This window comes from Corvus brachyrhynchos, unplaced genomic scaffold (assembly GCF_000691975.1).
Source record: "Corvus brachyrhynchos isolate BGI_N302 unplaced genomic scaffold, ASM69197v1 scaffold116, whole genome shotgun sequence".
Classification (NCBI taxonomy): Eukaryota; Metazoa; Chordata; class Aves; order Passeriformes; family Corvidae; genus Corvus; species Corvus brachyrhynchos.
Genome location: NW_008240221.1, coordinates 14,023,554 through 14,034,888, shown reverse-complemented (window position 1 = coordinate 14,034,888; position 11,335 = coordinate 14,023,554). Strand labels below are relative to the sequence as shown.

General features: G+C 45.0%; 2 protein-coding genes across 4 annotated transcripts in view; one reads left to right on the top strand and one right to left on the bottom strand.

The window, feature by feature from the left end:
• The first annotated feature begins 15 nt into the window (after window positions 1–15).
• ANKRD66 (ankyrin repeat domain 66) lies at window positions 16–7,941 on the top strand. 3 transcript variants are annotated; one of them, XM_017745102.1, is made up of 4 exons: window positions 16–111; window positions 1,494–1,654; window positions 2,957–3,185; window positions 7,526–7,941. In XM_017745102.1, the coding sequence occupies exons 1-4, from the start codon at window positions 35–37 to the stop codon at window positions 7,704–7,706; spliced, it is 648 nt and encodes a 215-aa protein (XP_017600591.1). In that variant the 5' UTR covers window positions 16–34; the 3' UTR covers window positions 7,707–7,941. The 3 variants fall into 3 exon arrangements, with proteins under 3 accessions (XP_017600591.1, XP_017600590.1, XP_017600592.1); XM_017745101.1 differs by having other exon boundaries at window positions 19–111; window positions 1,491–1,654; XM_017745103.1 differs by lacking the exon at window positions 16–111 and adding an exon at window positions 610–1,411.
• Window positions 7,942–10,338: 2,397 nt separating this feature from the next.
• The window catches only part of LOC103622882 (taste receptor type 2 member 9), a 1,559-nt gene continuing 562 nt past the window's right edge, over window positions 10,339–11,335 (bottom strand). The window contains exon 2 of the mRNA XM_017744925.1: window positions 10,339–11,321. Coding sequence (XP_017600414.1) covers window positions 10,366–11,321 — 956 coding nt within the window. The 3' untranslated portion in view covers window positions 10,339–10,365. The remainder of the gene's footprint in view (window positions 11,322–11,335) is intronic.

Genomic DNA, 11,335 nt, shown 5'->3' with positions numbered 1-11,335 from the left:
AGGCAACAGGAGCCCCGTGAGAAAATTCCCCCGGATGGGTTGCAACCCCCCGTGGAGGAGCTGCAGTGCCTGTGGCCGGGCGAGCATGGGGGGACGGCACTTTGGCTCAAGGTTGTGCTGTAAAAATACAAATCTTTTCCTCTGTCCTTAGGAGAAGGACGCTTCCCACTCTCTAGGTACCACACTTGGGTACAACTTCTGGAGTGGCAGAAGGTGGATTTAGCACAGGTCCGTACTTGTGGGGCAGATCTGCACTCATCCCCCTTTGCACAGCCCTGGTGTTTGCCCCCTCAGTAATGCTGAATTCAGGGAATTCACCTGAAAACCGGCACCAATAATAAAAGATTAATTTTGTGAGAGACCAACAGCTGTGAAATGGCCCTATGAGCTTCAAGGCTAGCAAAGGGAGGCAGCAGGGGAGGAGGGCAGGTAAAATTTGGCTTGGCCTAAATCGCTTATGAAGTTGCCCCCTTGGAGAGCTGCTGAGCTCCTGCCTTGGAATCAGCAGCTTCCCTTCCCTTTGGGTGTATGTGTGTGGGTATGACCTGAAGGTGGAAAAGAATAAAGTTGTATGAAAAAGTCCAAGACTTTTTTTTCCTATACTTTTGTCCAGCCCTCATTTCAGTGATAGGTTGGATGCATTAAAGTTTGACGTTTTCAGGATAGATTTGATGCTGTTGAAAGGTGTTGGAGAACAAATCAGAAGATCTCTTTTTAATCTAAAGGAACAGGTTCTTCAAGATTAGTGAGAGACAATGAGGAGGAGGAAGCAGTACAGGGGTGGTTAAAGTATCAGAGAGACCAAATCCCGTGATACTTCTGTGGCCCACTAGGAGCTCCAAAATTTACTTTTCTTTTTAATATATTCAGATTTTCCGAGATGTACAGGACTCAAACTCAGTAAAAGATGAGTATGGGTCTTTCTTTTGGATCTTACCTGCACAGTCCATCCACCCAGGTGTGAAACAGGCTATGAATCTTTTCGTTTAAGACCATTCCTCCTTGCCCTATCATCTCTTTTTTTTAAAATAAGAATAATTATTTTCATCCCTTTTTATTATTTTCACCAAAGAACATCAGAGAATACTTGCAAAGGCATTTCTGTCATTGAAATGAAATGCTACCAGTAAGAGACCCACAGCACTGGCAAGGGAGGAGCCAGTTCCCATGGTTAGTGAGCACAACAAACCCAGGGCAAATGTTCAGTGTGGCTTTAGCTACGAGTCCTTTATATAAAGGACTGCACTTTGCTGCAGATTTCTGTGTCTACAGACCAAAAGTCACCATTGGTCTGTGACCACCGGCTTGAAGATAAATTATAACTTTTTTTTGTTTGCCTCCTGTCATTCCTTTTTCCTTATTTTTGTACAAATCCTGGTTTGTCACAGTGCCTGTCTCATTTTTAATCCAGGTGCTGCTTGACCTTTTAAAGTTGCTGAGAGGAGCTGGTACATCAGTGAACACCCACTAAACGACCATACCTCTGTTAGCAGGCGACTTCCTGAAGAGTGCAGCATGACAGAGCTCCACGAAGCCGTGGCTGTGGGGGACTATGACCTGGTGAAAAAGATTCTGAGGGCAGGGCACTGTGACCCGAACCAGAAGGATGTTGACTGGCATGACAGGACCCCCCTGCACTGGGCTGCTGCCAAAGGTAAGGGCACCCCCAGCTCTGTTACCCCTGTGAATGGATGTCATAAAAGGTGATGCTGACTGTAATTGTATCTATGCTGGCAAAATCACAGCTTGTATCTGATAATTTCGTCCCTAATGAGCAAAAAAGGTTAAATATCCACTTAAATTGGAACTGTGCCTACAAAATAATTTATGGGACAGCTGTTGAAGTGATTTTTAGCTTTTTTTCTTCCATCACAAGACAATTTTCAATTTACATGATGTGTACATAGGGAATGGCTGCTTTTCCCCCCCATTACTTTTCTAAGAGGTGACTCCATGAGGTTGTTTCTCATGTACTCCTGTGGGAAGGAGCAGAAAGTCAAACCTGCTGTATTTATACCAGGTGTTTATCAAACCCAATAGAACAAAATAATAACTGTGTTTTACATTGCTCTCCTTTTATCCCACCTGCTTAAATGAACAATGCAGGATCAGAGCTGTTTGCAGCTCCCATTTGATCCTTCACCTTCAGAAGTGTTTGATAAAGTCAAATATCCATTTGCAGCCCAAAAAAGAGATGATGCAACAATATATAATGTATAATTGTACACAATGTAAAATGGGAAACTGGACCTCTGCTTCTCTGTGCTACAGCGTTTGTTGGGATCTCGTGTCATGGCATCTGTCTTTGCTCAGAAATCAAGAGTGTGATTTGCTATTTTACACTTAAGACCATGCTTTTTTGATTATTAAGCATTTAGACATCAGCAAAGGGAACTGAGTTACTTAACAGATTGATGATGCAAGACCAACATGGTCTAGATGCAATTGGGAATGATCCAGCACAGTCAAGACAGTGTCAAGTGGGGTAGAAAGATTTTTTTTTCTTATTTAAACAGTTCCACAGGTTAGAAGAATGTGAAGGTGAATAAAAACAATGTCTCTATCTACTATCCAACAAACCTTTGTCTTAGTAAAGCTGTACACAGGTTTTCCTGTTCTCAATGTTTAAATTTTATTTTGCAATTTAAGTAAAAACCAAAATGAAGCAATGAAAGAGCCAATTGGTCAATGACTGATTGAGATGTGCTGTTCAGAAATTAGAAAGCTTTTTTATTTGATTGTTGTTTTTATTGTAAATTTCTCCTGAAAATAGTCTAATTCGGGAGAAAATAACCAGCATTTCCTATTCAGTATCATTTATATGGTAAAACAAATAGTCAGGTCGGTGAAATCCGTGACTAAGGGGATTATGACCAGCTGTGTGTGACCGCCTTCTGCATCCTGAAGGTATAAATCCTAAAGCATCTTCTCTCCTGGTTTTGCTGCGCATTCCAAGGGCGGTCAGACCTGGTCAGGCTCCTGGTGGATCACGGCGCCCGGCACTGCCTGCGCAGCGACGTGGGCTGGACCGCGGCTCACTTCGCTGCCGAGGCGGGCAAGCTGCGGGGGCTCCGCGCCCTTCACTCCCTGCACGCTGCCATGGACGCCGCCGACCTCTTCGGAGACACTCCCCGGAGGCTCGCGGAGATCTATGGACACCGGGAGTGCTCCAAGTTCTTGGAAAAGTGAGTATTGGTGGCAAGTCCCGCTGCGGCTGCAGTGAAAATTAACCTCACTGCTCCACAGAGGAGCAGAACAAACACAGTGTGTTGCTTATCTTCCCACCCAAAGCCTGCTAAAGCCCTGACACACAAGCTGTCGTGGATAAGCAAACACGGGCCTGTGACAGGGAAGCCATGAGAAGACATTCTTTTATTCCCCTGCCTCCTGCGGTTTGCCTTGCTATGTTTTCAAAATCGTTACCACTTCATGACATCATTGTTTTTGTAAGGATGTTGCAGAGCCGTTATTAAGCAACAGAAATGAAAGCAACAGCTGACAAGTGTTAACCCCTTACAGTGGTGAATGGCAAATACACGGGTTGAGTTGTTTAGGAACAGCCCTCAGCAGTTGTATGTGTGTATATATATATATAAAATTTGGCTTTTCTTATAGTAAAGAAAAAAGCTACCCTATTTTTTACATAATTATAGAAAGCTAGACCACTTAAGTTAATAGGATGGCCTCATACTACGCCCAGATTTTGGGGAAATCCTTGTTGTTTTAATTGCTTACAGTTACCACTGTGGCAGCACATGCCATAAGAAATGCGCTTTTTAAGGATTCCCAATTACCATTCCTGGTTTTCTGCCATTGGCTTGGCTCACAGGTATTTTCATCTTGCAAAGGTGTTTCCCTGGATCAGGATGCTTTACTGCAGAGGTTTGAGCTGTGTCCCATCCTGCATCTCTCTAAAGCAGTGGGACAGATCACCAGAGGTCAACCAGTGCAAGCCATAGTCCCAACACCACTTTATCTAAATACACTACCCATGAAACCTGCCCATGCCAGACCCTGGGATGCTGAGAGCTCCCAAAAGTATTTTCTTCCTGAGTTTTTCTATGAATTTACAGTCCCACCATCATCCTTCACTGGCATCTCTTTTACCACTGCCACCATTCTCAAGACTGCTTTGGTACCATGTACATCCCATATTTTTTTTAATAGGCATTTATCCAACTCAAAGTCTCCAGCTTGCCAGTGCAGCACACGAGCTGCCAAGTTCAAAATCAGGCACAGTGATGGGCAAATGTCTGAGGAGGCCAGTGCCTTACAAATGCCACTTTTCATTAATCCACATAAACCTTTCTGTAGATACTGCTGTCCTTTTGCTGTAGTTCTTCAGCTTGTTGCTTCCTGCTGCAATGCCCCATGCCCACTTTTTATCTTCACACAGCATCAGTGTCCTTCCATAGGAAAAGACACACAAACTGTGCAAAATCCCCCTGTAGAGAGCCCAAAAAAATTTGTAGGGGAGCCCCAAGTTCTCATTTCCAAGCTCTGGCTATTATGGAGGATGCTGATAGCTTTGCATTTTACCTGCCCACCCAACACAGGATAATAGAATCACAGAATGGTTGGGAGGGACATTAAAGCTCATCTCATTCCAACCCCCTGCCATGGACAGGAACCCATTCCACTAGACCAGATTGCTCAAAGCCCCATCCAGCCTGATGGATCTCACCACTGCTGGAATGGGGCATCCAGACCACTTTAAAGTCTCACTGTTTTTGGAGCTGACATACTGTAATTCCTCACTATTCACCACTTTCCTTCCACACAGAGTATCAGCTCTTCTTACTCTCAGACCTTCAGTTTAAAGGCATTTAGGCAACCAGCAGCTGATAATAAAGCTTTGAAAATTAGATTTTTTTACTACCTAGACAATGGCTAAGTAGTAAAGCTCAGGTTTGCCAGACCTTTGAGAATGGGGCACTGTCTTCCAGTGGAGATTCTCTATATACTGTTCTCAGCTCTTGGCATGCTTAGTTTCTAAACCAGAACAGGTAAATATTGTCTAACCTAGAGGGTGAAAGTCTGCAGGCTTCTGCCCCTGTATGAATAATTTATAGCAATTACTTGCCTGTTCAGTGCTGTCCTTTTTGCACTAATCTCACCAGTAATTTCTGCCAAGTCTGTGGCATTTGCTGTGCCTTGGATGTGCTCCAGAGCCATGGCAGTGAACTGACAGCAGGGGTAGGGGAATTGCCTGGATGATGCAGAAGGGCAGGTGGAGGTGCCTGGGAGAATGATTGACAGGTTGATTGACAGGATGATTAACATCCTGGTCTGAGACACCTTAGCAACAGCCTGGGATGACTCAGGTCAGCTGATGAAGGGCTTTTGGAGGTGAATGACTGATTTAAGGTGGAAGACTTGTCTTTCAGAACCACATGCTGGCCTGACACACCCCACAGCTGCATGGCTCACCGTGGCTGGGAGATCTAATGGCTAGGAAGATGCTTCAAATGCCCAGTCTAGAACATTTTATAAGACACACAAAGCCTGTATGATCACCTCACAGCCATTACCCAGCCTGTGGGCAGCCAAGAGTTTATCACTGAGACTCAAGAACACTTTTTAAGCCCAGCCACTATAATTTAAGACCACAGTGGATGCCTTCACCCTCACACACTGGCCTCACTGCCTCACATCAGCAAACTTGGAGTTAACTAGAAGGAATGGCTGTCATTTGTAGAGTAATTTCAATTCCCTTCTGCTCCTTCGGATGTGTAGAAGGTCCTAGAGGTGATGTCCAAGGTCAGGCAGTGCCAAAGGGAGCAGGGCAGTACCGTGTGTGCTGCAGTTAGGAGTGTGCTTGCACAAAATGCTGCACAGCACAGAGCAGCTCTGCCCTCCACTCATAGTATCTGTGGGATATAAATATGAGGAACATTTTGTTACACAGCATCCCTGTCAGTTTTGGATATTTGCCTGTCACGCAAAAAGAGAGAAAAGGCAATTTTTAAAATAACAGTCTGAGGGTCTCCACCAAATGCAGGGCTGATGTGCATATCTACACAGGGCTATGAGCATCCAAATTCTTCCTGAATCCAAATTCAGTCCCCTCTAGCACCACCATGACCCTTGCATGCTGTTTGTCAGTCCCCAAGTGTTGCCAGCTGCATGAACTGCCTGCCTACCTGGGCTGGGCCACTGACCCGTGCTGAGGACTGCATCCACATGGAAATATTAAATGTATCAACACGGAAATATTATTAAAATGCAAATATTTTGAATAGTCCACTGCTGAGTATCCGTACCACTCACTGAGGTTTGCATGAACATGCAAAAGTTAGGAAACAGCTGGTTTCAAAACAGCTGCTTCTGAATAGCAAATGCATATTTTGCATCAGATTTGTTTTGCATGAGAAGGGCTTTACTCTGAATGCTATGAGAGCTGCCAAGGATGGTGCAGAGATCCTCAGCCCATGTCTGCTGCCACCCTCTCTGAAAAATGTTGAAACTGTACCAAAGGGTCCTGCTAGCTAAAACAAGGGCATATGTATATTCATGTGTAAATAAATAAATATGTTTATATTTAAAAGTCTATAAAAAAGGGTTTTTTGCCCTTGATAGCAGGTACTTAACAGCAGACAATAGGGTAGTTCATTTGGAAGGGACCTGCTGCTAGTCCTATGGCCTGACCAATCAGGGCTGACCAGAAGTTAAAGCATCTTAGGAAGGGCATTTTCCAAATGCCTCTTAAACACCAGCAGCCATGGGCATCAACCACCACTCTCAAACATAGGCTTTGTGGAGATCTTAGAGCACCTTTCAGTACCTGAAGAGAGCCTACAAGAGAGCTGGAGAGGGACTTTGGACAAGGGCATGGACAAGGGGGAATGGCCTAGGTAGGTAGGACTAGATATATTAGGAACAAATTCTTGACTGTGAGGGTGGTGAGGCCCTGGCACAGGTTGCCCAGAGAAGCTCTGGCTGCCCCATCCCTGGAAGTGTCCAAGGCCAAGCTGGGTGGGGCTTTGAGCAACCTGGTCTAGGGGAAGGTATCCCTGTCCACAGCAGGGAGGTATGGAATGAGATAATCTCTAAGATCCCTTCCAACCCAAACCGTTCTGTGATTCTATGATATAGAAAGCCCAGGTGATGAGGTCCATCAATATGGAGCTGCTGGCTTTGCTCTGTGCTCTCGGCTAGGACAGCATTGCACTGATGGGACAGAGCTGCTCTATTACAGAAAAAAAGGGTTTTTCCTGATATTGGATGGTGTTTCTGACAGAGCTTCGTGAATCTGAGCTCTGCAGGAGGAGGAAAGGGTTGGCCTTCTCTTGAACAAGATTTACACTCGGAATGTCCATGTCTGGATCCAGGCAGTGCTGGGGCCCAGGGGGGTCCCTGTGAGGGGAGGTTGGGGCTGCACCATGCCGGGCACGTCGCGGTGTTTTCTCAAGTGTGGGTGGCAGCAGGGTTTTGACCAGACCAAGACCCAGCCCCTGACCCTGTAGATGGGTCCCAATGAATGGAGCTGTGTCTGTGCTGTGCTCACTCTTGGTTTCTCTCCCAGAGCAGAGGTGGAGAGCAGGAACTACCGCAGGAAGGCTGCACTGAGAAAAATCCCCTTAGACCAGAGAGATGAAGACTGGGAACTCAAGAAAGAAGAGCTTCAGAGAAACCCACCATGTTTTTGGGAGAAGTGTACAGTCTCTATTCAAAAGAAAAATGGGAAAAAAAAGGGGAAGCAGTAGTGTGCCCTGCCTGTTTGGTGCCTCTGAGCACTTGCAATGCAGAGCAAAGGCGCTGGCAGACCTCATATGGATGGGAGATGCACATGGCTACAAGGATGCATCCGTAGAGATATACTGTAAACAATGTCCTTAACAGCTAGAAGTGCTTTTGTCTTCCTCTGTGTTTCTATGTATCAGATGTCATATTAATAAAAGAACAACTGCAAAATATGTTTAAATATACCAATACTCTAAATCACTGCAATGGTTAAAGTTACTGAGATGGCAGCAGTTACCCGTATTGTCAGGGAGAGAAATGGTCTTGATCCTTCCTGATTCACAAAAGCATCTTGGACTGTGGTTCTGCTTGCTCTGCTGATGTCTGTGGCCTTTGCTTCTGGCACTGAGTCAACCAGGAGGCTCTACATGGACCTGCAGCCTCTGGTGATGCCTCTCTCTTTTCTTGGGAGTGGGATGTAGTTGCTTCTTCTGGATGAAGTTGAGTTGTTAATTTTGAGCTTTCACTGGACACATGGGTCCAACAGCCTGAATCTTCCATTCCTGGCCCAGCAAAAGGGAAAATGTGCTCCCTCCTTGCTGCTTTCAGCCAGCTGTGACTGCCAAGGGTATTGGAGCACTGCCTTTTTTTAGCATTGCCCCCAGCTATTTTTATGTCTCTGCAAATAGGAATGCTGTGCAACTGGTCCTGAGCTGTGTATCTGCTCATCAACACTTTCCATGGCAAAAGTATTTTTAACACTTTCACTTCTCAGTCATAAAATTTGGAATGTGACCCAGAGCAGTCTTCCATCGCATGCCAGCACTGGGCAGCCATTCCCATTGACTTCTGACATCTCTCATGGGTCAGCTTCCCTGTGCTGGGCACATCCTGCATCTGTCCCCATGGGCTGTGCAGGGTGGCTGTGCTGATGGACACCCTGTCCCCTGCAGTGCCAGCTGAGTGGGGCTGGTGCACAGGGCAGGGATGCTGAGCTGGGTGTCACTCTCAGGGGTTTCACAGGGATGGAAGGAGGGATCTGCAGCGTGGTTTGCTGGGGCTGTGGAGTTTTGTGTGGTCACATCTGCAAGGTGCTGGTTTTGCCTGCTGAGTCTTGTGTATGTGAGGTTGTGAGGGATGATGTTGCACTGGATGTAGGGAATAAGATGGATCGTCCAGGGCTTTCTTGTGAAAGTGGTTGGGACTGTCACATTAAAGGATGAAGTGCATGAGTAGCAGCAGAGGAAGAAGGGAGGTGTGGTGGTTCCTTGTTGCAATAAGGAGCAACACAGATTCCCCAGGCAGGTGCAAAGGAGAGACACTTTATTGCAAAAACCCGGACTTTTTAAGCAGTTAGCCAGTTACCAGTTTACATAAATTTAAAGCATAACAAACATAATTCAACCAACCACCATACATCATGATATGGACATGTGATGATCACACTGCAGGTTTTTCTGCCCCTAATTCAGCTGTGTCTCTTTCCTGCAGTCCTTTTCTACTCAGCCGAAGTAACAGGCCTGAGCTATGATTTTACAAAGGCAACAAGGCCTTCATTTTATAAGGTTTTACCTATGTGCAACAGTTCCTGTCCTTTCAAGGCCTTTCCCTGGGGACATGTATCCAGATGAGATGCTTAAGACCAGCCTCTGGACCTGAGCTGGTGACAGAAATGATCAATTCAGGTTCTGCTCTGTTCATGTTGGAACTATTTTATGATCACTCCTCTGTTACTGTCATGGACAAAATATATTTGACATGGGGAAAATGAATTTAATTTATTTGCATATAGAAAATAGAGTAGGATAATGAGCAAGAAATACAAAACTAGATCACACTGCCTCCACCACCCTTTCATCCCAGGCTCAACTTCACTCCTTCATCCCCAGCTCCTCCACCTCCTCCCCCACAGCAGCACAAGGGGGTGCAGTCAGTTCATAATGAGTTGTCTCCTCCACTCCGTTTTCATGCTGTTCCCCTGATCCAGAACAAAATATGGGGTTTACTGAGCCAGAGTCCACTGGGAAAGCCAATCTCATCACCAAGTCAAAGCAGGCCAGCAGGGCAGTCACACAGAGCAGGGAATCCTGTCCTTGCAGGCAGTGGGGCAGAGAGGACACACAGGGCTGGCGTGGGAAGGGGGCTCTGCACCCCCTGAGCACCCGGGGCCGTTCCTGCTTCGCTGTTTGTGCATCAGTGAGCACCTCTGGTGAGTGACAGGGATCAGCATGTTCACACAGAGCTGTCAGCCACTGCTGGACAGTGATACAGCCCATAATATATCACACAGCACAGGGCCACAGCAGAAAGAAAGGTAAACCAAAATAGAGATAAACCTGTAGTTAATTCCGTTGTTTCAAACAGAACATGCCAGAGTATTCATGGCAGGTTTGCAGTATTGTCATTGCTCTTTTACAGCCAGCCCCTGTACCACGTCTAAATAAATTTGTTACTGGCAATAATTTAACTCAAAGAATTACCTAAATGAAATTATAATTGAACATATCTTATTTAAGTCACATTATTTTAGTTCATAGTATTTGAATGATATATTCTTAATCTCAGTGATAAGAACATTTGTATCATCTACACTGCTTGGAGAGTTGCATTAGAGATTAAACTACTTGTTTTCTATAATGAAATATCAACATTTTGCATGGGCTCCTGTTTTTATTACAGTTCCTAACTCATGCAAACCTTGAAATTCACACTTCTTTCTAAGGGAAGAATCCTTAGCAGTGTCTTTTCTAATTTGGGATTGCTGAAAATCAGAATAAGGGAGTGAACGCCCAGAAAAGTGTACTGAAATACTACAATGAGAAATGCCATATGACTTCCAGTCCTTGTGACATAAACCATTTCTAAGACCAAACATACAAAATTGATGCTGTACATCACTAAGAAGGAGAGAATAGATTTCATGGCTCTGATGTGGGCTTCCATGTTGAGGTTCTTCATGGAGTTTGTCTGCATCTTGCGTTTGTGTCTCCAGAGAGAAAAGAGAAGGAAAACAGCAGAAAAGATGACTGCCATAAATGAAGCAGCATATCCAAAGCCAACGAGAAAAAAAGAAGGGAAAAAATGTTTATCCATTTTGATATTTGTTCTCCAAAAGTTTCCTTGTGCAGTGGAATTGCGGTTGTTGCAGTGAGGTTTAGCAGCGATGTCGTAGGCAAGGATGCCAATAGCCAAAGCTAAAATCCCTGACCCCAAAAACAGCCACGGCACAATCCTGTCAATTTTTACTTTCAGGTAGATGAAGAACCTGTTCCTGAAATTCGCAATTTTTATGCAATAAAAAACACAAAGACAGGCAGAAAACCACAAGTTGCAATTATTAAAAAAGGTTTGAAAAAATACAGCTAGTTGAAGTACGGTATGAACATAAAGGTAATTGGGATAAATTATTGAAAGAAATGAGTATGTCCAAGAGATGCACAAAGAGCAAAACCTGGAGCATCCCAGAAGCAGCAAGATCTTCTCATTAGAGTTCAAGGCTTTCTTTTTGACCCAGAAAATGCAAAGCACACAAACAAGGAAAGCGTTTATCCACATGCCAGCAAAGGCCTCCAGGCTGATGATGGCCACAGCTGTGGCCCCGTATGAAGTGACATTGGATTGCTGTGGAGAGGGACAAGCTTACCCGCTGCGG

Bases quoted from the DNA above. Each gene is read 5' to 3' on its own strand.
- ANKRD66 (XM_017745101.1), top strand. From the start codon at position 35: ATGGGTTGCAACCCCCCGTGGAGGAGCTGCAGTGCCTGTGGCCGGGCG. The intron at 112-1,490 runs GTTGTGCTGTAA...TACCTCTGTTAG, and splicing joins GGACGGCACTTTGGCTCAAG to CAGGCGACTTCCTGAAGAGT. The intron at 3,186-7,525 runs GTGAGTATTGGT...TTTCTCTCCCAG, and splicing joins TGCTCCAAGTTCTTGGAAAA to AGCAGAGGTGGAGAGCAGGA.